At 43.7% G+C, this 27,855-nt stretch overlaps 1 protein-coding gene across 4 annotated transcripts in view; it reads right to left on the reverse strand.

The window, feature by feature from the left end:
- The window catches only part of TMEM241 (transmembrane protein 241), a 115,154-nt gene that overhangs the window by 18,256 nt on the left and 69,043 nt on the right, over window positions 1-27,855 (reverse strand). For 2 of the 4 annotated variants that reach the window (XM_040264725.1, XM_040264724.1), the window contains exon 13: window positions 24,697-24,790. In XM_040264725.1, the coding sequence (XP_040120659.1) occupies window positions 24,697-24,790 (94 nt within the window). Of the gene's footprint in view, window positions 1-11,702; window positions 11,829-18,154; window positions 18,329-24,696; window positions 24,791-27,855 lie in introns of those variants that run through there. The other 2 variants (XR_005725227.1, XM_040264726.1) reach the window with 2 other exon arrangements.

The raw sequence follows: 27,855 nt of genomic DNA on the forward strand, positions 1-27,855 counted from the left end.
GCTGAACTCATAGAGGTAGAAAGCAGAATGAATTTTACCAGAGTCTGAGAAGGACAGGAATGGGAAGTTAGCATTTAATGGGTAGAGTTTCAATTTAGGTTGATGAAAAAATTCTGGAGATGGATGTCAGTAAAAGCATAAACTTTTTTTTTTTTTTTTTTAACCTTTAAAATGGCTAAAATCTGCTCATGAGAAAGACTCCAAGTTACTCTTGGGACTTGCCATTCAAGAGATGGGAGTAGCAGCCATTACTGCCAATTATTGTTCTTGCACTCGAACAGCATTTTAAAAAATACAAATGTTTCCCCAAAGAAGAAAGAGTCCTGTGGTCTCAGGAATGTCTCCCTTGCACACATGCAGACCTGAATGACAAACACCAGGACCTGCCGCAGTCTGGGCTGCCAACAACAGCAGAACTCAATACATTGTGTCAACGGCGGGGCTTTGAACTTCCTGGCTTTGTCAACGAATGTCACAACCTCTGTGTTCTTTAAACAGATTTTGGTATTTTAAGCAGATCAGGTTTGTCTTTTAAACATTCATTTCGATCCCGAGACAAATTTCCTGTTTGTTTAAAGGAAAATAAAGAGGAGCAGTTGTTAGTGGGAACCTGCCAGAGTCAAGGATTTGGAAGAGAATCAGAAATTTAGCTTTATTGTTTACTATTGTTTTGATGTTGTTGTTGTCTGTTGAAATACATATGACATAAGGAAAACATGACCATGTCAGCACATGTATGAGGCCCTTCACCATAACTGCCCCAAGTTTCAGCCAGGCACCTCCCACATAAATAGGTTATAGTTTTTCAAACACTGTTGTATCCCATCTCTGCCTTTGCCCAGCAAGTTCTCTCCACTTGGAATAGTTTCATAGGCTTCCTCAAACAATTCCTACTCACCTTTTGAAAATACATTTCTAGAAATCTTTTCCTGACCCTGACTGCCATTCACAGATCCAAGTGGATCAGGAGCTTCTAGGGGCTTCTATAACCCCTTATCACTGCACATGCCAAATTATACTGAAATGGTAGTCTCCCCAACCAGGATGTGAGCTATTCATTTTCTTATGTTCAGGGCCCAGCAACAGAGACTTGCTTATGGTAAGTGCCTGAAACATTTTATGCAAATACACTCAATCATCAGAGCTGCTAACATAACCCCAAAGGTCACGATGTTGATTTTTAAATCAATTTTCATATATTAGGGACCATTGGGACCCAGACCTGAGAACCATGAAGACAAACCCTTGGTCCCTCATCTGTGCTTCTTAGACCAATTATCTCCATTGAGAAGATCTGAGATCTTGGCTCTCTGGTTCCAAGTTTAAAAATGCCAGAGAAGATGCTGATTGCTCCCTGAACCACCTGACTATGGCCTGGGAAACAGAGTAAGGTAAGAACATGGAAGCTTACCCTTGAACTTCATGGTGGGAATGGAGGAAGGAACATTTCTCTGGAGGAAAGTAGGGAAAGCGGTGGGCAGAAAGAAGAACAGCTTCTTCTACACCTTTACCATCAACACCATCTGGGAGCCTGGAGGAAAGGCCGGATCTCGGGCCCCACCCCAGATTGCCTGAGCACCCTCTACAAGGGAACAGCCCTTCCTCCCCTGGTGAGACGCATGCACACTAAAATGTGAGGAATTCTGCTCCATACTGTTCAGCTCTAACACTGTGCAGATGGCGCTGTCCCATCTCCAGAGACAGGCGGACTCCAGCTTTCTCACAGGCTGCAGACACATGTGTCAGACCGTCCTGGAGTCCATCTGTGACTCAGATTCACATATGAATGTTCCCAGCCGTGCCTGTCTTTTAGGTTCAAGAGTAAATCTAACAGAAATGTATAATCTGAGAGCAGGCTCTCTTTTTTGCCTAGGACCAAAGAAACTATTCCAAATCCATTACACAGAAACCACAGCTAAAGCTGACAACTCTGGTCGCTGTTTTTAAAATACTGAATTAATTTAATATTAGTCCTGTGATTTATTCCAGGATCAGTGTAATTATTAATGACAGACAAATCATGCTAAACTCCAGGCACAGCTATTAATAATGTCTGGTATCACCTCATTAAAATATACAATTCACCATTATTTTTCCAGGTATTGAAAAACAACACTAGGGATTTCCCTGGTGGTCCAGTGGCTAAGACTCCGAGCTCCCAATGCAGGGGCCTAGGTTCGATCCCTTGTCAGGGAATTAGATCCCACATACTGCAACTAAAAGCCAGAGCAGCCAAATAAATAAAAATAAACAAATGTAAAGTGAGAATAAAGGAATAGCGTATTCAGATTATCTAATTTCTCCCTTAAATTTCAACACTTTAAAGATGTCATTCCATGTCTGTTGGTATCATAGTTTCAGTTGAAAAGTCACTTACTTTTTAAATTTAAGGTGTCTTTTTCCTCTGGTTGATTTTAAAATTTTCTCTATCTTTGGTTTTCAACAGTTTAACTAGGATATGCCTAAAGATACTTACTTTTCTTTTTTCCTAAATATTTATTTATATATTTGGTTGTCCTGGGTCTTAGTAGCTGCATGTGTGATCTAGTTCCCTGACCAGGGATCAAACCCAGTCCTGCTGCATTGGGAATGTGGAGTTTTAGCCACTGGACCACCAGGGAAGTCCTGATACTTACTTTTCTTTGTATTTTTTTGTTTGGGGTTTGGTAAGATTCTTGAAACTGTGGGTTGATGTCTTTCAGCAGTGTTAGAAAATTCACAGCCATTGTTCTTTCATACATTGCTTCCCTCCTCACCTTCTAGAACTCCAATTACCTATATATTAGACTTTGAGAAGTAAAGTGGTTTATGGGATTCTCAAGGCCAGATAATCACAATGGTGTGACCATTCACCTAGAGCCAGACATCCTGGAATGTGAAGTCAAGTGGGCCTTAGGAAGCATCTACTACAAACAAAGCTAGTGGAGGTGATGGAATTCCAGTTGAGCTATTTCAAATCCTGGAAGACGATGCTGTGAAAGTGCTGCACTCAATATGCCAGCAAATTTGGAAAACTCAGCCGTGGCCACAAGACTGGAAAAGGTCAGTTTTCATTCCAATCCCAAAGAAAGGCAATGCCAAAGAATGCTCAAACTACTGCACAATTGCACTCATCTCACACACTAGTAAAGTAATGCTCAAAATTCTCCAAGCCAGGCTTCAGCAATACATGAACCGTGAACTTCCAGATGTTCAAGCTGGTTTTAGAAAAGGCAGAGGAACCAGAGATCAAATTGCCAACATAAGCCTGGATCATGGAAAAAGCAACAGAGTTCCAGAAAAACATCTATTTCTGCTTTATTGACTATGTCAAAGCCTTTGACTGTGTGGATCACAATAAACTGTGGAAAATTCTGAAAGAGATGGGAATACCAGACCACCTGACCTGCCTCTTGAGAAACCTGTATGCAGGTCAGGAAACAACAGTTAGAACTGGACATGGAACAACAGGCTGGTTCCAAATAGGAAAAGGAGTACGTCAAGGCTGTACATTGTCACCCTGCTTATTTAACTTATATGTGGAGTACATCATGAGAAACGTTGGGCTGGAAGAAGCACAAGCTGGAATCAAGATTGCCAGGAGAAATATCAACAACCTCAGATATGCAGATGACACCACCCTAATGGCAGAAAATGAAGAACTAAAGAGCCTCTTGATTAAAGTGAAAGAGAGTGAAAAAGTTGGCTTAAGTCTCAACATTCAGAAAACTAAGATCATGGCATCTGGTCCCATCATTTCATGGCAAATAGATAGGGAAACAGTGGAAACAGTGGCTGACTTTATTTTTCTGGGCTCCAAAATCACTGCAGATGGTGACTGCAGCCATGAAATTAAAAGACGCTTACTCCTTGGAAGGAAGGTTATGACCAACCTAGATAGCATATTCAAAAGCAGAGACATTAGTTTGCCGACTAAGGTCCGTCTAGTCAAGGCTATGGTTTTTCCAGTGGTCATGTATGGATGTGAGAGTTGGACTATAAAGAAAGCTGAACACCGAAGAATTGATGCTTTCGAACTGTGGTGTTGGAGAAGACTCTTGAGAGTCCCTTGGACTGCAAGGAGATCCAACCAGTCCATCCTAAAGGAGATCAGTCCTGGGTGTTCATTGAAAGGACTGACGCTGAAGCTGAAACTCCAATACTTTGGCCACCTGATGCGAAGAGCTGACTCATTTGAAAAGACCCTGGTGCTGGGAAAGATTGAGGGTAGGAGGAGAAGGGGACAACAGAGGATGAGATGGTTGGATGGCATCACCGACTCAATGCACATGGGTTTGGGTGGACTCCGGAGTTGGTGATGGACAGGGAGGCCTGGCGTGGTGCAGTTCATGGGGTTGCAAAGGGTCGGACATGACTGAGCAACTGAACTGAAGACTGAGAATTTCCTCCATGTCTCTTATGCTTTTTTCTGTACTTCCGAATTTTTTCTCTCTGTACTTCACTAATTCTGTAACACTAAGTCCAATATGTTCTTAAGCTCATCCATTAAGTTATTAATTTGACACCTAATTTTTCAGTTCAGTAATAACTTTCATTTTTTTTTACAGATTCCAATTTTGCAATGAAATTCATTTAATTCATAATTTCCTCAATTTTCTTTAGCATATTCTTCATAGTCACTTTAAGTTATCACTAGCTCTAAAATCCAGATCCTTTGTGTTTACATTCTTAGTATTTTTTTCACTTATCAGTCAGTGTTCCTGCCTCCTCACATGTCTACAACCTTGATTTTTTATTTATTTATTTTTTGACCATACCAAGTGGCATCCAAAACTTCTCTGACTGGGGATCAAACCTGTGCCCTTGCAGTGGAAGCATGGTGTCTTAACCACTGGATCATCAGAGAAGTCCTCTACAACTTTATATGTCAAACATCGTGTATAAAGGAACTATAATCAGGGATGAGTGAATCAGATGGGCCGTAGCTCTAGTAAGGCTTAATTCACCTCTTCTTTACCTAGGCCTTCAGGTGTGGCCCTCCAAGACTTATGCTTAAGAACTTGGTCTCTCTTCTCATTCATGTAAGTTCTGCCTTTCAAAAATTTTGACCTTAGCTTTTTAGCTTCTCATCCCATGTAGATTCAAAATCTGGCAACAGTCTTTAGGTGAAGACTCATCATATACTTGCTTCAGCCTCCCCTTTCTAGCAAGATTTTGTCTCTCTTAGAGAAGGAACTTATGGTTGCCAGGGATAAGGGGAAGGAACAGTTAGAGAGTTTGGGATGGACATGTACACACTGCTATATTTAAAATGAATAACCATCAGGGACCTACTGGATAGCACAGGGAACTCTGCCCAATGTTATGTGACAGCCTGGATGGGAGGGAAGTTTGGGGGAGAATGGATACAGGTAGGTGTATGGCTGAGTCCCTTTGCTGTCCACCTGAAACTACCACAACATTGTTAATTGGCTATACACCAATATAAAAGCTAAAAAAGTTCGAATGCTGCTGCTGCTGCGAAAAAAAAAAAACCCCAGAATTTGTTTCCTAGTACCCCCAATATTATAAGCTTTTGCTTTGCCTTCCTGGGCGAGCCTGCATCCCCCAGAACTGCTCCAGGCTCAGCAAATTTTTCCTGGGAATACTAGACTTGCCTTTGGGGCTCCTCTCCTTTCCAACCCATCAAGCCAGTTCCACACGACTGCCAAAAGATCTGATAGTTTCTCCTTCCCACAGAATATTTCCTCTTCTTGGATCAAGTCAGATCCTTAGGCCACACCCAGAATCAACAATTATCCTTCACCTTCCAACCCCACTCTGGGAAAAACAATAACCTGTGTTACTTAGTATACCTAGGCAGGGTTCTTCCTTCTCTGGAAATATATCTAATTTGGTTCTCATTGCCTTCATAGGTCTCTGATTTCTTTAAAAATATGATATTTTGCGGTTGATTTGTTTTTCTCCCAGTTGTTTCAGTTGAATGTTGGCCTGTCACAATGCACAACACTCTGCTCTGAAGCCGAGGATTTCCCTTTGTTACACAGATGAGAAAACTAAGACGCAGAGAGATGGTAAGGCACTGCTTTTCAAACCTGGTTTGGCTGACCACAACTTCCCTAGAGCCACGTAGGATGTCATGGTGGGGTGGGCCAGGGTGGGGGGGTTAAGAAATAATTTTGTTCATTTATTTCTGGGTGTGCTGAGTCTTCACTGCTGCTCGGCCTTTTCTCCAGTTGGGGTGAGCAGGAGCTACTCTTTAGTTGAAGTATGCGGGCTTCTCACTGCAATGGCTTCTCTTCTTGCGGAGCACAGGCTCCAGGGCAGGCGGGCTTCAACAGTCACAAGCGGGCTCAGTAGCTGCTCTAGAGCACAGTTTCAATAGTTGAGGTGCATGGACTTGGTTGCTCCTCAGCATATGGGGTCTTCCCTGATCAGGCATCAAACCCCTGTCTCCTGCACTGGCAGACAGATTCTTTAGCAAGGTGAGGTTTTATTTGATCTGTTCTGAACACCTTCCTGATCAGTAACAATCATATTAACTCATCATTACAATTTTAATTGGCTTTGTCTTTTTATTATAGTCTAGGATCTTGCATGTAGCGGCCAGCAGCACCAGGACTTTCTCAAAGACCCAGTCTCCTTCTCTTCAGACACAGAGTCGGATATGATGCAACTGACGATGATTAATCGGGCAAACTGGAGGTGAGAGGAACACACAGTTTCTTTCCTCATGATTGTCTCTGCCTGGGGGGGAGGAAAATCTTCTGCCTTTCATCCTTTCAATCTCTTCCAAGATCACTCTAGCGGGAAAAATTATTCATCTGATTGTACACTTGATGAGGCTCATTACACTCGTTAGTGGGACTCCAGCGCTTTAAAGGCAAGAATCCAAACTCCACATGGTTTATTTCTTCTCTGGAATCCATGCAATAAAATTCTTTTTACCCTCTGTCTCCACCTGTTGGGTTGGGAGTGGAGGGTGGAGAGGAAGGCATGCCTCCTACAAGGAACAGAAAGCCTTATGTCTCTAAACCAAGGCTGAGTTTTTCAATTCCACCTGGGAACACTTGCCTACTCTTCCTTGTCCATATGTTCTCTTTCTTTCTTATTAATATAATTTATTTATTTATTTTTGGCTGTGTAGGGTCTTCGTTGCTGGGCATGGTGTCAGAGAGCAGATGCTACGTTCTAGTTGCGGTATGCAGGCTTCCCATTGCAGTGGCTTCTCTTGTTGCAGACCACAGGTTTTAGGTGCACAGGCTTTAGCAGTTGCAGCGCAGGCTCTGTCGTTTCAGCTCCCTGGCTCCAGAGCACAGGCTCAGTAGTTGCAGCACATGGGCTTAGATGCTCCGAGGCATGTGGGATCTTCCTGGCTCAGGGATGGAATCCGTGTCTCCTGTCTTGGCAGGCAGATTCTTTACCACTGAGCCACCAGGGAAGTCTCATATATTCTCTCAGTCCACATCCCAAGAAGGGAGGACCAATGGACAGAAGAATTCAAATACCAAAACTCTGAAATCTTTAACACATGCTGTGTGCTGCGGAGAAGGCAATGGCACCCCACTCCAGTACTCTTGCCAGGAAAATCCCATGGATGGAGGAGCCTGGTGGGCTGCACTCCATGGGGCCGCTAAGAGTCGGACACAACTGAGCGACTTCACTTTCATGCACTGGAGAAGGAAATGGCAACCCACTCCAGTGTTCTTGCCTGGAGAATCCCAGGGACGGGGGAGCCTGGTGGGCTGCCGTCTATGGGGTCGCACAGAGTTGGACACAACTGAAGTGACATAGCAGCAGCAGTGTGCTGAAAAGACCTGTGACTTTTCATACCATTTGGGACTGGTCCTTTGGTTTTACTTTTAGAAATCTATGGACCTTCATACCTTTTATCTGGGACCGCAATCTTCCTGGATCAGCAATGCCAGAAAGTATCGGCTCTCCCTGAGAGCTGGGTGTCAGACTTTTCTCTTGAGTATTCAAACATTTCTCAAGAGGCCATATTAATATCATGTCTGCTGAAGCGGTGTTCCTTGGCACCTTTGGGTTGGTGCCTTTCATCTATCTCTGTGGGTGTTCCACTTGGGCTCATCCAAAAATACCTAATGTTGTTGGTTGTTTTGTTTTCTATAACATACTATAATTCTTTAAATAAAGGGGCTATTGGGACTTCCCTGGTGATTCAGTGGTTCAGATTTCACCTTCCAGTGCAGGGGGTGAAACTTCAATCCCTGGTCAGGAAGCTAAGATCCCACACCACTCAGGGCCCCAAACCAAAACATTACACAGAAGCAGTACTGTAACAAATTCAATAAACACTTAAAAAATGGTCCACATCAAAAAAAAAATCTAAAAAATAAATAAAGGGGCTACAATTTGCCAAGTATTGCTTCTTCCTCCTTCCCCCCGCCGAAGTATTGTTTCTTTGCAAGAAGTATAAAGGGCAAAATTATATACTCAGAACATCCAATTGTTGAAGACAAAAGAAGAATTTGAGACTACTCTAATTTTCCTTCAATTCAGTGACAGCCTGGTATAGACTTAATAGATCTTCATTCTAGTACTTTTTTTCAACTTTCTCAGTCTCATTCTATTCAGTGTGTTAGCCGCTCCGTCATCTAGGACCCTTTGCAAGTCCATGGACTATAGCCCACCAGGCTCCTCCGTTAATGGAATTCTCCAGGCAACAATACCAGAGTGGGTTGCCATTCCCTTCTCCAGGGGATCTTCCTGACCCAAGGACTGAACCCAGGTCTCCTGCATTGCAGGCAGATTCTCTACCATCTGAACCACCAGGGAAGCCCATTTTATTAGTAAATGTACTCATCTACTGACAGACTTACTTTTGTAAAGATGGATTTCTGCCCAAGTTATTTTTCAAACTTCTGTCCTATTGATTAAAATGTTGTTCAGTCTCCCAGCTAAGCAGTTACGAAGAGGACCCAAGTGTTTTTGTTTTCTAAGTTATTTTGATTCACTCAAAGAATGGATCTAATCACTGCCATCAAATTTCAGGAATGAAATGAATTTAAGCTCAAATAAGCTTTAAATAAAAACACCATAATTATACTTATTCCAAGGCCATGAGGATTTTTTTTTCAATCTCCATTTAATTTAACAATAACTTCACATTATTGTTATACTTAATACTTGGGCTTTTCTTGTGACTCAGCTGATAAAGAACCTGCCTGCAATGTGGGAGACCTGGGTTAGATCCCTGGGTTGGGAAGATCCCCTGGAAAAGGGAAAGGCTACCCACTCCAGTATTCTGGTCTGGAGAATTCCACGGACTGCATAGTCCATGGGGCTGCAAAGAGCTGGACACAACTGAGTGACTTTCACTTTCATATTGTTATACTTGGAAATAATGGAAGTGAAAGAATAGATTTGCCAAAAGATATACAGCAAGACCCACTTGCAGGGAATTCCCTGGCAGTCTAGTGGTTAAGACTCCATGGTTCCACTGCAAGGGGCATGAGTTCAATCCCTGGTTGGGGAACTAAGCTCTTGCATGCCAGGCAGTGCAGCCAAAAAAAAAAAAAGAGAGAGAGAGAGAGAGAAAGGAAAAAAAGAGAAAATTTGCTTGTGATGTTTCAAGATAGGAAATGTGGTACTTATCTGGTAAAAAAAACTTTTTGCTACTTTTAATCTGCCTCTGTTCTTAATCCCAACAATTCCTGAAGGAGGATCAGTTGGGAGAAAGGAGTCCATGATGTCAAGGGCTGTATGCCAGATCCAGGTCTGATCACACCCAGTTTCATAAGACCAGAGTGAGAATGCCTTAGAAACAGACGATGTTTGCACAGGACTCACTCCACCAGCTCAGTTCCCCCTGAGGGATTTCTGTAAACCATGAAGACTTTCTAGCTCTTGCCACCCAACTCTTGGCCCTCACTGCAAAATGTCAGTGGGTCACCCATGCATTCTTGGCACTCACTGCAAAATGTCAGTGGGTCACCCGTGAACTCTTTGCCTATGAATTAACTTATGTGCCTGTCCTCCACCCTAAATTCATGTTGAAACCCTACCTTCCAATGTTATGGTATATGGAGATGGGGCCCTTGGAAGGTAATTAGGGTTAGACAAGCTCACAAGGGTGGGGTCCTCGTGATGGGCTCAGTGACCTCATAAGAAAAGATCAGAGAGCTCGTGCCCTCTCTCTGCCATGTGAAGACGTAGACAGAAGACCACCACCTGCAACCCGAGGAGAGAGCTCCCACCAGAGACCGACCCTGCTGGCACCTTGATCTTGGACCTCTCAGCCTCTCAAACTGTGAGAAATAAATGTCTGTTGTTCAAGCCTCCCAATCTATGACATTTTATTATGGCAGCCAGAGCTAAGACATTATTCCTTGCTCTTTTGGAGAATTTAAAAAAGGAAAGCTGAAAAAACAACAAACTGCTTCAGAAGAAGCTTTCACTGAACTAGAAAGGAAAGAGGAAAAGGGCTTTGAATTATTGCTGGAATGAAACTAAGGTCAAATTCCCTTTGCTAGGAACTAAAGAGATAAAAAGGAAAGGTAAGAAACTGCCCCTAGCACCCCTATTCTAGGTTAGCCATTTCCGGAGGTTTCTAGCTTTCTATATCCAATGATAAGTGCTAAGACGTGGGTATGGGATTCCCAGGTGGTGCAGTGGTAAAGAATCTGCCTGCCCATGCAGAAGGCAGGGGTTCGATCCCTGGGTCGGGAAGATCCCCTGGAGGAAGAAATGGCAACCCACTCCAGTGTTCTTGCCTCAGAAGTCCCACGGACAGAGGAGCCTGGCAGACTACAGTCGCAAAGAGTTGGATACAACTAAGTGACTGTGTACACACTCATGCCAAGACATGGGTGTACCCAATTATGGGAACAAGTCCCACACTGAGATTATTCCTGAGCTGATGCTGAAAGACAGTTAAGAATTACCAGGTGAGGAAAGGTGGAAAGGGCTTTCTACATAGAAGGAACAGTATGAACAAGCTCACAAACTCTAAGCCATGGGGTGTTAGTACTAACAGAAATGGAAAGTGTGAGGCAGGTGGAAGCCACCAATAAAGCCAAAGAAAACCTGAAGAGAGAAAAAAACCCAGTGGCTGGAAACCCCTTTTTCCTTGCAAGGTATTGAAAACAAAAATCCCATGGGAATTCTATTCACTTAAAGACCATGGGCAGGAACCTCCCTAGCGGTTCAGTGGTTAAGACTCTGCACTTCCAATGCACGGGGTGAGGGTTTGATCCCTAGTCAGGGAACTAGGCTCCCACAAGCTGCACGGTGTGGCCAAAAACACACAAAAAAATCCCCAAAACCATGGGCAGCCAGGGCCAGGACAATGGGGTGTGTAGTTTCATCAGATGTCCAGACTTGGACTTCAGAAGAGCTCACCTTAATCTGTTCTTCTGCCACGTCTATGAGACAGTCTCGGGACTGTGAGAGTCCCCGGTATCCCCTTGTTGCACCACAAACTCACTGACTAACCTCAGGCCGCCCATTCCTCCTTCTGGATTTCAGTTTCCCATCCCTAAGACAAAGGAATCACCTATAAAGCATTTCTCAGGGATTGCATTTTACTCTTTCACTTACAACTTTTTTTGAAAAGGACAGAGGGAATTTGATTTACTCCTTGACTTGTTCCAGTGAGAATTTTCAGGAGGCTTAAAAGACAGTGTTACAGACTTGACATGTCTGTAGGAAGTAGATAAGAGAGATGAAGGGAGCAGGAAAACAAAGATAGGGAGGCAGAGATGAGGCTATTATGCCAAATCCACGCCAGATACGTCTACCTTTGTGGTGGGGAGGAGGCTGCAGACAGCAGAGGAGGCAGCGACTCAGGAATTTCACTGCAGCCGAAGCCAAAAAGGTCCATGATCAGACACACAATCTGTGTCCCCAAGAGGCAGGCAGACCGACTGCATGAGAAGCCACTTAATGTTAGTCAGCTTTTTTTTTTTGGTAATTGGAGTATAGTTACTTTACAATGCTGTGTTAGTTTCTGCTGTACAATAAAGTGAATCAGCTACATGCGTACATATATCCCCTCCCTTCTGGACCTCACTCCCCACCCTCCACCCAACCTGTCTAAGCCACTGCAGAGCACCAGGCTGAGCTCTCTGCCCTCAGGCTCCCACTAGCCATCTATCTGACACATGGCAGTGCATACAAGTCCACCCCAAGCTCCCAGGCCATCTCCCCACCCCGTGTCCACACATCCATCCTCCATGTCAGCATCTCTAGTCCTGCCTGGCAAATAGGTTCATCTGTACCATTTTCCTAGATTTCACACGTATGCGTTAATAGACGATATTTGTTTTTCTCTTTCTGTGTATGGGTCCATCTACGTCTCTGCAAATGACCCAGTTTTGTTCTTTTTTAAGGCTGAGTAATATCCCTAACCAGTCAATCGTAAAGAAAATCAACCTTGAATATTCACTGGAAGGACGGATGCTGAAGCTGAAAACTTTGGCCCCCTGATGGGAAAGATTGAAGGCAGGAGGAGAAGGGGATGACAGAGGATGAGATGATTGGAAGGCATCACTGACTCAATGGGCATGAGTTTGAGTAAGCTCCAGGAGTTGGTGATGGACAGGGAGGCCTGGTGTACTGTGGTTCATGGGGTCACAAAGAGTCGGACATGACTTGGCAACTGAACAACAAAAACAAAATATCCCTAATGTTAATCTGTCTCTGAAATTTTAAACTGTAAACATAGTTACACACACACACATATATATATACTTTTTTTTTTCCCCAAAATCAGAGATCAGTTAACTTAGAAAACCTGGGCAGCTGGCTAGAGTGAGGTGGTCCCCATGTGATTTACAAGGAGTATCCCCTGAACAGTTTAGAAAGCTAAGAACAGAGCAATCTGCACTGTGGTCCTGCCTGGGTTCCATCAAAGACACCAGGAAGCCTGAGTGCAGGTAGCGATCGTGGACCCATCCTCCTCCAGGTGCAGCCAGGAGCCTATCGAAGGCCCCCCTCCATCAAGGAGAGAGGGTTCAGCGGAGGCTACTACTTACTGAAGAAATACTGAAGCCTGTGGAGCAGAGGCAGAACAATAAATACTTCTGCAATGCTATCAGAAAGCCTGAGCTCACTTTCTTTGCCTTGGCACTGAGCTGAATATTGATTAGAAATCCTCTCCAACCGTGACATTCAAGAGAACTGGTGGCCAGGGCTCAGATCAGCAAGGCACCAGCCTCTGGGCTCTGCTCTTTCTTCAGTAGTGAAACCCATGGCCATCTGCAGTATAAAGACAGGGTCAAGGTCAGAGCTGGGAGGGTCTGCCGGCCCCAACACCTGCGCTTCCCAGGGACCAGCTGGAGAGGCGGCTCAGCTGTGTTTTCTGAGGACCACACCCTTGCAGCACCCACGTTAAGACTTGTAAAAATCGAATTATAACACAAATACAGTAAAGTGCACAACGAGCTTAAATTTTAAGTGTGGGGCTTGTTGAATGTTTACATCTTTAAATACCCATGTAACCACCGCCAGATAGAAAAGAAACCCTTTCAGCATCTCACAAGGTTCTTTCCCAATCAATACATCCAAATCACTTTTGTGGCTATAGGCTCTTTTATCGCAGTGTACCGGTCCATTGTATGGCTAGACCAAAATTTATTTCTCCTTGATTGACGTATGGACTACTTCCTCCAGGTTGAGGCTGTTATGAGTAAAACTACTGTGGATATTCCTATTATTGATTTTTTTTAAAATGAGTCTTACTGACATAGAATGTACATATTATAAAATTCACCCTGTTAGAAGTGTACCATTCAACAGTTGTTCAGTATGGGAAATTCCGTGGAGGTCCAATGGTTAGCACTTGCTGCTTTCACTGCCATGGCATGCGTTCAGACCCTGACTGGGGAACTAAGGTTCCACAAGCTGCATGGTGTGGCAAAAAAAAAAAAAAAGTTTTTTACTCTATTCAGAATCGTGGGACCATCACCTCTAACTCCCTACCACCATACGTGCCTTGCTGCGGGTATATGTCTTCATTTCTCATGGGTATAAACCAAGAGTGAGGCTGCCTAGTCATAATAAATCTTGTTTAGCTTCAGTGTTTTCTAAACCAGGCATTATTTCAAATCCTCACCCACACTTGGTATTGTCAGTCTCTTTAATTTTAGCCATTCTGGTGGGTGTGTGGCTCTACATCGCATTTAAAACCATTTCTGTCTCAAATCCCCATTCTCTGACAACCAATCTAGCACAGACTGAAAGCTGCAATTCCCTCCTGAAGGCTCATCCATCAACCTTTAGGACTGCTGCTTCCTCTTTTGCTTTCTTTTTTAGAACAGACATCTGTGACTTCCAAAATGTTAGATCAAATGATAAATTAGGTTCCTTGAGCTACTTGAAAAAAGAACTTTAAAACTTATGATGCCACTTGAATCTGGTCATTTTAAATTCCTCTTGACACTAGATTGTCAAACTGGAACAAAGCAGAAGTGAAGGTTTTCTAATGATACAAGTCAGCAGCGCTCAAATTGTAGCCAAATCCAAAATACAAAGAGTACTTCAAACATTTCTCCATCTGCAAGGGAAAAGCTTATTCTTTTCAATTAATATGAGCAAACTTTAATTGCTCAACATACATTATTTCCAGCAAAGGTCCATGTAGTCAGAGCTATGGCTTTTCCAGTAGTCATGTACGGACAGGAGAATTGGACCAAAAAGAAGGCTGAGCGCTGAAGAATTGATGCTTTCAAACTGTGGTGCTAGAGAATACTCTTGAGAGTACCTTGAACAGCAAGGAGATCAAACCAGTCAATCATAAAGGAAATCAACCCTGAATATTCATTGGAAGAACTGATGCTGAAACTGAATGTAATACTTTGGCCACCTAATGCGAAGAGCCGACTCATTGGAAAAGACCCTGATGCTGGGGAAGATTGAGGGCAGGAAGAGAAGGGGATGACAGAGGATGAGATGGTTGGATGGCATCACCGACTCTATGGACATGAGTTTGTGCAAACTTTGGGAGATAGTGAAGGACAAGGAAGCCAGGCGTGCTGCAGTCCACAGGGTCGCCAAGAGTCAGACAGGACTAAGCAGCTGAGCAACAACAACAGTACATTATTTCATATAATCCCTGTAATATTTCTGTGAAAGTTATACAATTATTCCCATTTTACAGATAAGAAAACTGATACATCCAGAGGCTAAGGAACCTTTTCAGTTACATTGTTGGAGAGTGGGATATTTTTCCAATCCTCTTTGTCTCCAAAATGCAGGGCTCTTTGTCACTTCCCTCTGCTGTCATCTTCCCTCATCTTCTCAGCCTGGACTGTGACAGGTCACTCTATGAATGTCTGTTGAATATATCAACTTCCCACAGAGCAACTTGAAAACTTTTTTTTCAGGGAAAAGAAAACCCTCATAGGAGGTGTGAGTATTGAAATGGAATCATGATTATATAATTCTTAGAGTGAACAGTCAACTGTCTAAGCATAACTTGAAAATAAGAATAAGCGTGACTGGCTTCACAAAAGATGTGTTAGGACTAGACTGGATCTGAGTGGTTCACATGGTGAAGCTCAGCTCAGATGTTAGAGCAGGGATACACCAGTAGAAGACACACCATTTTCCTGGGCTCAGAACTCGGCTGGCTTTTCCCTTCAGATGAGAGTCAGCGATGTGCTCACCACCTCAAGGCTTGCACTCCTATCTTATAAACCCTACTGTAAGCAGTGTCGTTGCTCCTGTTCCAAACCGCCAAACATATCCTCCCACCTGATCATGCCAGAGCTGTTTACTTCTCTCTGTGTACCCTGGAAATGTTAGGATTTGGTGGGAGGGAGGTTCAAGAGAGAGGGAATACATATATGCATGGAGCTGATTTGTTGTATAATAGAAACTAACACAACATTGTAAAGCAATTATACTTCAATAAAAAATAATAAATGAAAAAACTCTAGGGGCCTATGGGGAAAAAAATCTAAGAAAGAGTGGATACATATGTTAATACAGGCACAACCAATTCACTTTGCTGTAGAGCAGACACAACACTGTAAATCAACCATGTCCTCAGGTGCATGCTAAGTCCTGTTCGACTCTTTGAGACCCCATGGACTGTAACCCTCCAGGCTCCTCTGTCCATGGGATTCTCCAGGCAAGAATACTGGAGTAGGTTGCCATGCCCTCCTCCAGGGGATCTTCCTGACCCAGGGATCAAACCGATTTCTCTTGCATCTCCTGCATTGGCAGACACATTCTTTACCACCAATGCCACTTGGGAAGCCCTAAATCAACCATACTCTAATAAAAAAAAATTTTTTTTAAGATAAACAATACAGGATTGTTAGGATTTGGGAGCTCAACACTTTGAGAGGGAATGTTTTGGCAATTATTCCATTTCCCTTTTCGTTGGAATACACTTGATATGTTCTGTCCTTCACAGGTAGCTAGAACACTCAAGACATTAGCAAAGAAGTTCATTTCAAATAACTGAAGGAGGGGTGCCTCCTTGTATCTCCTGCAACACCCCCAGAAGTCACATGACAAGAAGACAGATGTGGGAATGTAGCCAGAGACAGCCTGTCCCTGTCATAATCTTCCTCTCATAATCACTACCCCAAATCCCCAGACGTGCACAGAAACAATCAAATACAATTACACCTGTGTTCTAATACATGGTCAAATGTGGTCTAGCTTACATAATATCTGCTTCCCAGATGGCGCCAGTGATAAAGAACCCGACTGCTAATGCAGGAGATACAGGTTCAATCCCTGGGTCAGGAATATCCCCTCGAGGAGGGCATGGCAACTCACTCCAATATTCTTGTCTGGAGAATCCCATGGACAGAGCCTGGCAGGCTACAGCCCATAGGGTTGCAAAGAATTGGACACAAATGAAGAGACTTAGTACATCTTTCATAATATCAGACAATTAACTGTTGATTGTAAAAAACCTTTTCTGCCACACATTTGACTAATGGACTGGCTGTTTTGGTGTCACATAGCAGTTTGTGTTCAATACTGAACTGCCTTAGAGAAAAACAAAAACAACATCAGAAATCTTAACCTAAAGAGCCACTGGGTCACTTTAAAGTGCCGATAGAGAGTCGGGGTGAGGGGGCAGCGACGGGGTAGGGGAAGCAAGTTTGGACTAGTTTTTGTAAGGGAGGGCATTTTCAAGAGAAAAAAAATGAGCAAATGACTATGCGACGTTAGTTGCTCAGGCATGTTAGTTGCTCTTTGATACCCCTTGCACTGTAACCCGTCATGCTTCTCTGTCCATGAAGTTCTCCAGGAAAGAATACTGGAGTGGGTTGCCTTTCCCTTCTCCAGGGAATCTTCCCTGACCTGGGGATCGAATCTGGGTCTCCCACATTGCAGGCAGATTCTTTATCATCTGAGCCACTGGAACTTTAGGTAAATTCCACTTTGGGGGATAAAACAGGAGAACAAGTATGGGGCAAGATCCAGTGGGGTACTTGGGGGCCCCGGGGGGCCAGGTCACCAAGATGTTTCTAAGGTATTGTGGGAGAGAGAAGTTTATTTGCCCCAAATGGCACCAAGTAGATGTCTACTAAGTTTTTCAAATCCACATGTCATTCTTTTCTATTATCATGTGTCAAAACTTTAGCTTTCCCAGGACTTCCCTAGTGGTCCACTGGTTAAGACTCCAAGCGCCCAATGCAGCAGGCCTGGGTTCCATCCCTGGTCGCAAGAAAGACTAGGCACAGCCAAATATTTTAAAAAACAAAACAACAACAAAAAACTTAGCTTTCCCATAATGAAAGTTTGCTCCTTCTGATTTCCCAAAAACTGCTTTATTTTATTAGCTCTGACTGCCAGCTTGTTCTCCAATGACACAGGCCTGAAGCTTGCCCTCTGGTTTGGGCACATGCAGATGGTGACGTACACCCTGCTAATTACCTTGTGTCCAGCCACACCCTGGGGAACTTGGATCTAATGATTGGGAAAAAAGATCTTCATAAGGAAAAATGAACTCAAACAGGATTAATGGCACAGCTAAAGACAGAGGCACATACATTATAAGGGCATAACTGGGGGCAGTGGAAGGGACTTTACAAGATATGTGCAGAATTGTACCTTTATTTCTGATCTGAGTGCACAAGCCTGCAAAGATGCATAAAATCAGCATTCACTCAGCCATCATTTATTGTATCCACAATGAACCAAGGAAACATCAATTTATTCCCACAGTGGAGGCCTTGTAAACTTTCCCAATTAACTGCTCTTTGTATTGCCAATAACTTTAATTTAGGTATTATAAATTATCTTGGATACTGACAGAATTCCTATAAACCTTGCAGTCAGAACATGGGCAGAAATTCCGGGTATTTCCTTTAAAGCAAATTCATTCAGGTCAGAAGTTGAGAAGTCCAGAATCGTTATCACATTTTTGCAGCAGAGAGCACTGTGATGATCAATGGTACTAAAAATAGCCCAGAAAAAAATCAGGAGTTCATAATGGGAAACAAGAAAAAACAACAACCTTATCCAAAATAGCAAAATGTCCATTAACATCACTCACTTCCCTAGGAATTATTTTGACAAAAGGAAATGGAATTTAATTTCCCCCCCTCAGTCCAAAACTGTATTTCCCCTCTCACGTGTCCTCTGGGAAAACCTTGCTTATAAACGAATAATTCCCAGATAACCAGCTTCTTGCTGACTGTTTCCATATAGTTCAACAAACACAGAGCAGCTTCTGAACTTGCTATTTCACGCTCCCATCACCTCAGCGGTGATGTCATGGAAAGACATAGACATGTTATTATTGCCCAGTTAGAGACTGTAAAGGAAATTATGCTGCTGCCTCTAAGTTTCCATTTTCCATGAAAAATTTTTTCTCATTGCCCTAGCCACTTAGACTGTGAAAAAGAAAAATGATTTAATTAGGAAACAGTCATGATTAGATTTTGTAAGTGCACTTTTTCAACATAAAAGTTACAGCTAAAAAGAAAAATTGAAAAAAAAAAAAAAAAAGCTACAGCTACATTGGGTTGAATAATTTCTTTTCATCAGACCATTCCAGAACACATCAAGGTGCTGAGTAACAGCTTGAGGAAGAAAATAAAGAAATACGAACTGCTACCCAGAAAGTAATCTGTTCAAATGAGATTTTAAATGTGACAGGAAGAACGAGTGAGGAGTCTAAGGAAGCTGAGAAAATAGGAAGAAATGCAAATACCAAAGTGAGGGGAAGGGCTTCCTCGGTGGCACCGTGGTTAAAGAATCTGCCCGCCAATGCAGGAGACACGGGAGACTCAAGTTCGATCCCTGGGTCGGGAAGATCCCTTGGAGCAGGAAATGGCACCCCACTCCAGTATTCTTGCCTGGAGAATCCCATGGACAGAGGAGCCTGGTGGGCTGCAGTCCATGGGGTCACAAAGAGTCAGAAATGACTGAGCATGCAATACCAGTAATCAACTGAGACGAGTAACCTTCTCTTTGGGGATTACCTTTTACCACCTAGGAAGCGAGGAAAGACAGCAGCAGGCTCTCCGCACCAACAGATGGTGATGAAGATGATGGGGATGATGATGATAAAGAAAAAGAAGTAACTGTGTGTGTTTCAGCAGCACATATACTAAACCAGAATGACATGGAGAAGGATGACAGGCAAATTCACAAAGCAAATCTATATTTTCTGTAACTATGGGAGGTAAGGGATGTACCTAAATATATTGTGGTGATCATTTGTATATATGAATATCAAATCACCATGTTGCACAGCTTAAAGTAATACCGTGCCATGTGACAGTTACATTTGTATGAAACTGGAAAAAAAAAAAAGTTTAAGAGTTGTAACAGAGTAGCAAGTAGAAGACAGAGGACAACTAACACTCTGTTCAGTGTAGACTAGAACTAGAGAGAGCAAAGTGTGATGGGGATCACGACTGTACTTCCAGGAACTTTCTGCAATCTGTATGTGTGTGTGCAAACAAGCATGTATGCACCAGAAACGGAATCTACACCTATTCCAGAACCTGAAGGATTTGTTTACTTGTCACTTTCTCAGAAGTTCAAGGTATGACTTCATGTTAAGCTCTGAAACTTTCCTGCAAATACATCAGAAAAAAAAATTTTGATGGAAAAAATTATGTTATTTAAAAGTTATGAAATCTGTGTGATTCCATTATAAAAGACACTAGGCTGCTTCTTCTTTTTCATTTTTTGCAGTTCCACCAGAAACAGCAAGCATTTCCCCCATGGTCTTGGGAGACATTTGAAACTTCCAAACACCAAACCATCACAGCATCTGTTGATGACATTTTCACAAGTTCATCCTATACTTAAAACACGTTGAAACTCACTTAGCCAAGCTTCCTTCTCAGTTCAATATCTGGGCAATAGGTCAAGAGAAATGTCAACATGTGACTGGGAAAAAGGAAGATGCCAGGTCATGCTCCCGAGACCTGGCCAAACAACCTGAGCAAGAGGAGGTCAAAACTCAGAACAATTCCTATCCACTCAAGAGTTCTTCCTAAGGATAAATCAAAAGAAGGTTGCTACTTCCCAGCACAACTTTCTCAACTCTTTTAAGAGAAACTCCTAAATGGAAAACAGTTCAGGACTGCGGTCCTTTTACTACACAAGGATGTGTTGTTATGGAGACAACTCTGCAGGCTCCCTTGGCAACCCCAGTGTATAATTAAGTCTGGTGGTCACAGAACAGCCAGAGGTGGTCTCCACGGAGACCAAAAAACACACATTTTCACAGGCACAGCAACTGCTCTGAATCAATGACTCTTTATATAGGCAGAAAAACACTGTGAATGTTACATCAATTGCATCTTTGTTAGGCAGTGTCTCATGAAATATGCTGTGAGACAGTCTATTCTCCTGAGCTTTGATCTCTGAGCAGAGCCTGGAGCACGCAGTTCCCAACTCAATTCACAATCTAGAACCAGCAAATACAAATGGAAAATGCAGACTCAGGAAATCATGGGTTAATCTGGTGGAAGAATTAAACTAGGGGTCAAGAGGACCAAGGAGGGCCTGTCAGCTGCCCGACAGTCACTATTCCAGGGCTGTCTAAATATTATTCAACCCTCTCTGAAAGTAGACATTATTATTATATTTGTTTATAGATGAGAAAACAAAGCACACACCTAGAAAGTGTGGCCAAGCTGGGACTCAGAGCTAGTTCATAAATTCAGTCTTGGTCAGGGTTTAAGTGATTCTACACCATGCTCTGTGTTTACATAGCACTCTGTGGTTTATCCTTACATGCATAATCTCACAGGGGCTTCTCAGGTGGTGCTAGTGGTAAATAACCTGCCTTCCAGTGCAGGAGATGCTGGAGACACAGGTTTGATCCCAGGGTTGGGAAGATCCCCTGGAGGAGAGCATGGCAACCCATTCCAGTATTCTTGCCTGGAGAATCCCATGGACAGAAGAGCCTGGTGGGCTACAGTCCATGGGGTCACAAACAGTTGGATACGACTGAGCATGCATGCAACAACAACAAAAAAGCAATAACAAAGACTCTAAATAAGAACACAGATGAACATTCTGGTATAATCTTTATACATATCTTATGGCCTTTATACATAATGTATGTATGGCCTTTATACATTATCTTCCCAAGGAGAAGATGCAATTTGGTAATAGAGATGAAAGAAAGTCTGATGGCTAAGTGGCTTCCTACTTTATTCTGATCAGTTCTATGAAAGACTTTTAAAATCTGGCACACGTTTTACTAAGTAGGCACTGACAATCAATGATATGGTTCCCAACAGATCATAATAGATAATCCTACAATTGGATGTAGATGCCATCAGCATTTAGTCCCAAGTATGAGACATTCCCTGTCAGAATCATGTCTTTTAATTATCTTTCTATCTTCTGGTCCAGATCCCTTGCTTTATGGACAAAAAACTGAGGACTAAAGGGGTTCAATGCATCGTGATCAAAGTCGGTCTTTCCTCCCCTGAATTCCCGGGAATCCCAGTTCCTCTGCCACGTGACTCAGAGAACAGCCTGTCTACCTTCCCATGAGTGCATGTGTGCTCAGCCATGTCTGACTCTTTGCAACCCCATGGACTGTAGCTCACCAGGTTCCTCTGGCTTGATTTGTCATTTCCTCCTACAGCATCTACAGCATCTCCAGCACTGGCAGGCAGATTCTTTACCACTGAGCTACCTGGGAAGCCCTCTACCTTCAAGTAAGGCCCAGGATAAAGGTTTTACATTCCCCTCCCCCCACCCCACCCCCCACACTCGTTCCACTTCCCTTTGAAACTTATTTTCCAAAATTTCTCCTCATTCTCTAGCATCATGATATCTCTGTATCAGGGTGTCTCGTTTTCTACTTTCAAGCTCGCCCAAGTCCCTCTTTTTGTAGAAAAGAAGTTATCTTCATTAGCTCTGCCCACCACTAGTGACAATCTTCTCTCTATATCTTAGGTATTGTTGAGTGTTTATGATCCCCCCTGCCCCACTCCCACTCCTGCCCTTTTCCTTAAACTGTTTCCACAAAGCTTAGCAAAGTGCCTGCTCTAGACTCTTCTCAGTGTGATCACTTTGACCTTTGGGTGGCATTCTGCTTTACTCCTTACAATTCTCCTTTAGACTTCCCTGCTCTGAACTTCTCTGATCCCCTCTACCTTCCAGCTATGACTTTTCTTTCCTGCTCATTATTGGCCCCTGGTATCTAAGTTTCTCCCAGGCTAAGTCCTAGGACTCTGCTCTGCTCTTCTCAAATCCTTTCACTCTCTTAGTGGATAAGTTTCACTCTCTCAGTGGATAGGTTTTCTTGATTTCAACTGCATCTTTCTATAGGCGAAGCCCAAATGGACAAACCCCTGAACACTCACCTACATTTCACCCCATGTTTCCAACACAAAAGAGCTCCATGCAGATGTTTTATCACTATACACATCTGTCTAAAATGTATATTGCCAGCCTTCTCCTAAAGGATGTTCTTTCATAGTCACCCCCATTTCTGTTTATTAAGGCCACAGACCTCATTTGTCTCTAGCAAAAACTTTGGAGCCATTTGTCACCTTCCATATTCATCGCTGGGCTTCCCCAGTGGCTCAGTGGCAAAGAATCCACCAGTCAATGCAGGAGATGCAGGTTCTGTTCCTGGGCTGGGGAGATCCCCTTGAGAAGGAAATGGCATCCCACTCCAGTATTCTCATCTGGGAAGTCCCATGGACATAGGAGCCTGGTGGGCTACAGTCAATGGGATCGCAAAGAATTGGACACAACTTAGTGACTAAACAATAACAAACAGGAATATTCATCATTCCTTTGTCCAAACTATCCCTCAAATCTGTTCTAAAATGATCTGAGTCTTTTGTTAGCTAATTTTATCATACCACATACCAGTTATAGGACAAACTGTATAATTAAAATGTATTTTCCTTCTAATTATAAGGCAGGCTTCCCAGGTGGCTGAGTGGCAAAGAATCCACCTATGAATGCAGGAGATGCAGGACACTCAGGTTCCATCAAATTGTAAGTCAAGTATGACCTTTCACCTTTCTTCCTGCCATCTCTACCTTGATTCACCCCTCTCCTAAATGCTTGGAAGTCATTTCCAATCTGTCTTAAGCACTGTCACCTTATTAATCTGCTTAAAACATTACCTTCAGGGGACCTCCCTGGTGGCCTAGTGATTAGGATTCCAGGCTTTCACTGCCATGACTTGGGCTCAATCCCTGGTCAGGAAACTGAGATCCCACAAGCCATGAGGTGCATCCAAAAAAAAAAAATTACCCTTGGTCAGTCTCATTCAAAAGTCCACAATGGTCTCTGTGGCTTGGCTTTTAGGGACTCCTATAAACTGACTCTTCCGTGCCCAATTTTCTCCTACTCCCCCAAAGTTCCTCCCAGTCTAGTTAAATGTATTTCTTCCCATACATGCATACCAGTGTTCACTGCAGCATTATTTACAATAACCAAGACATGGAAGCAACCTAAATGTCCATTGACAGAGGATGGATAAAGAAGATGAGGTACATATATACAGCAGAATATTACTCAGCCATAAAAAAGGGAAATTATGCCATTTGCAGCAACATGGACGGACCTAGAGACTCTCATACTAAGGGAAGTACGTCAGATGGAGAAAGACAAATATTATATGATATCACCTGTATATGTAATCTAAAAAAATAATACAGACGACTCTATATACAAAATAGACTCACAGGCAAATAAAACAAACTTATGATTGCCAAAGGGGGAAAGGGGAGGGATAAACTGGAAGACTGGAATTGACACATACACACTACTATATTCAAAATAGATAACTAGTAAGAAGCTACTACACAGCACGCATTGAGAACCCTACTCAGTACTCTGTAATGACCTATATGGGAAAATAATCTAACAATGAGTGAATATATGTATAACTAACTCACTTTTCTGTACAGCAGAAACTAACACAACATTGTAAATCAACCATGCATGCATGCCTGCCAAGTTGCGTCAGTCTTGTCTGACTCTGCAAACCCATGAACTGCAGACCACCAGGCTCCTCTGTCCATGGGATTCTCCAGGCAAGAATACTGGAGTGGGCTGCCATGTCCTCCTCCAGGGGATCTTCCCAACCCAGGGATTAAACTTGTGTCTATTGACAGGAGGATTCTTTACCGTCTGAGCCACCAGGGAGGACTAAAATAGGCAGAAGCCCTCAGAAATTGTTCCCCAAACAAGTGAAGGATCAGATTCAGGGTCAGTAACTAGAGATGAGTCCCTGAAGACCAACCTGAAGCACATGGGCTCTGAGAACCCTGGACACAAAAGCTCCTGAGATGGGTTCTCCACCCTCTCCCTCCCTCTTACCTTAGCAAAGAAAATCCAGGCTGCGCACTGCCCCGGGGCCATAAGGCTTTTTAGCTTCAAGGTGCTGAACATGAGAAAGAATCCTAAAAATCCGCTGCAAGGAGAAAATAGACTTTTTAAAGTGAGACTTATCTTCCTATAGCCAGTAGCTATTTTCTGTGACATTTTTAATTTGCCTTTACAAACATTAGTCAATTTTTAGTTATTACAATACCTCTATCTCACCTCTGTTTTCTAGTGATCTCTGGATAAAAACATCAAAAGTTAAAAAAAACCATTAAACTCTGCTATGCCAAGGAGCTATGATGAGATCATTTCCCTGGAGGTGGGGAGTGGGTATATAAATCTGGGAGATATCTGGGTAAATCATGAAAGAAAAAAAAAATCTGGAGGACAGTATCTCCTGCTTCCTCCTATAATACTTCTGGAGCTTGGTGTTTGCCAAGGCAGAGCTTCAACTTTTTTTTTTTTTTCAAGCAAAACAGTTAGGAAAAGACTTCCAAGGAAACACTCATCATATGAAGTCAGAGGGTGTGGACTGGCCTCTAGGTTCAAGGTAAGAACCGAGGGAACTCTGTTCAATGTTAAGTGGCAGCCTAGATGGGAGGGGTGTTTAGGGGAGAACGGATAAATGTATGGTTGAGTCCCTTTGCTGTCCACCTGAAACAATTACAATATTGTTAGTCAGCTATACTCCAGTGTAAAATAAGAAGTTTAAACAAAAAAGAATCTAAAGGGGTTGTTGTTGTTCAGTTGCTAAGTCAGACTGCAGCACCCCAGGCCTCCCTGACCTTCACTATCTCTTGGAGTTTGCTCACACTCGTGTCCATTAAGTCGGTGATGCCATCCAACCATCTCATCCTCTGTCGCCCCCTTCTCCTCCCACCTTCAATCTTTCCCAGCATCAGGGTCTTTTCCAATGAGTCGGCTCTTCGCATCAGGTGGCCAAAGTATTACAGCTTCACCTTCAGCATTGGTCCTTCCAAATGAATATACAGGGTTGATTTCCTTTAGGATCGACTGGTTTGATCTCCTTGCTGTTCAAGGGGAAGGCTGCATAATAGAAGTCCCCCAAAACAAGAGGATCTACACAGAAGAGATGCATTGGGAATAAAGCCTGAAAGAGCCCTCACTTCCCAAGGGGACCTGAGACTGGCCTTCCAGGGGTTTGATCTCTATGTATCTTCTCCTTTGTATTTTCAGGGGTGTCGGGTGCCATCCTGCCATCTGACCTCTATTATGGGCTCTGGGGTGTGGCTCCCACTCAGCTCATGAGCCCTGAGAGGGAAGGGTCCCATCTTGGGCGTCTCTGTATTTCCCGAACGACTCAAACAAGGCGCCTTGGTCTCAGCAGGCATTACATAAGTGTCTTGACAGGTGTACTTAGAAGCGGGTTGAACTGATTAAACACACCTAAGGCCAGATTTCACAGACATACGCTCCTTCACTTCATTAGATTTGATGAGCTCACATTCTTGGGGCAGAACCAGAGACGGGGATTAGATTTCCTCTGTGTACAATCCAGCCCGTTTGGCCTAACAGCCTGCAAAGTTTCCACAGGTCCATCTCTGCAGGCATGGGAGCCGGGAGCCCAGCCCGCTCTGAATTAAGGCATTGAGTCACCCCCACAGGAGCCCCGTGGGGAAGCAGGAGGCTGGGAATCCAGTGACCTGCAATTCTGTTCCTGGCTGTGCTCACCGACCCTTGCAACCTTGACCAAATCCCCACTTTTTCCCCCTTTTTTTCTTGCCCCAGGTTTCAGTTCTATGTTCTCAAAGCAGGAATAAGGATGGTCATTTCATCCCACCTGAAGGGAATCAGATCTTCAAACGAGAAAAGCTCCCCAGCCCCAAGTCTCATTTCACTAACAAGCAAACTAAGGCAGAGACACAATTAGGGTCCAGGTTTCCTGGCTCTTCCAAAGCTCTCCGCGGCCCTTCAGACCTGTGGAAATGTGCTCGTGGCCACAGAGACAGAGTGAGACGCTCCGGGTGCCTGTGACTGCGAGGCTGGCAGGGGTCAGTGAGGTGGCCGGCCCTCCAGGGTTCCTCTTGGTGGCATCCATGCCCCGCAGCCCCAACATCACAGGTGCCTGGCTCTCACCCGCCATACCTCAGTCCGCTTGGGGCTCCTCCTGTCCTCTCCTGAGGGCACGGTTCCATGTCGACCCTTCCCCTCAGCACAGACTCTGCGAGGACTGAGCTACCCCTGTTCTGTGACCAACATGCTCCTGAAAGTACCCAAGAGTCCTTCCCATCACCTGACTTCCATGTCGGTTAATCATTTCTAAATGATTCATGGGTCCTGCCCTCATCCAGCTCTTCTATTTCTAGCTTGCCTACCCCTCGATGTGGAGGCAGTCTTAAAAAGCACTGGGTGGACCCCAGGAGTGAGGGAGGCTGGGGCTCCCTGTTAATGGTGCCTCTGACCCCTCAGGCCTCCATGACCCCTCCTGAGCTCCCCCAGGACCTCTGAAGGTGACCGCTTGTAGTCTGAGATACAGTTATAGGGGAGCCATGAGGTGATGTGGGGAAAACTGAGACGTTCTTTTTTTTTAATTTTATTTATTTATTTTTTAATTTTTGGCTGTGCTGGGTCTTTGTTGTTGCACACAGGCTTTCTCTAGTTGCAGTGAGTGGTGGCAGTGGGGGGGCTACTCTCTACTTGTGGAGCATGGGCTATAGGGCATACAGGCTTAGTTGCCCCATGGCACGTGGTATCTTCCCAGATCATGGATTTAAACCCATGTCCCCCGCATTGGCAGGTGGATTCTTAACCACTGGACCAACAGGGAGGTCCCGACACATTCTTAAAAGAGGGTAAGCTCTGTGTGTGCTAAAGTGAGATGCAGAATGTAATAGAGAGTCAAACTAACTCAAGTAAAGATTTCCAAATCTTTTAAATGAAAAAAAAACCTGATTTTTCATGTTGGGTTACGAGACAGATTAAAAGGGACAGAAATAGAGGCAGAAGATCACCCCACAAAGCCATCACCTTTGGGCCGTCAACTCTGTTGCTCTGATCAAATTAACCAAACCTGGTACCCTCCCTCCACACCCTGGTCACCCAATACAGCCAAATAACCAGGCTCAAAGGGAAGCAAGCCCATGGACACTCACACCACAAATCCTAGCTAACAGGCAAGTGACAAGGCCTGAG

Source organism: Oryx dammah, unplaced genomic scaffold (assembly GCF_014754425.2).
Source record: "Oryx dammah isolate SB20612 unplaced genomic scaffold, SCBI_Odam_1.1 HiC_scaffold_22, whole genome shotgun sequence".
Classification (NCBI taxonomy): domain Eukaryota; kingdom Metazoa; phylum Chordata; class Mammalia; order Artiodactyla; family Bovidae; genus Oryx; species Oryx dammah.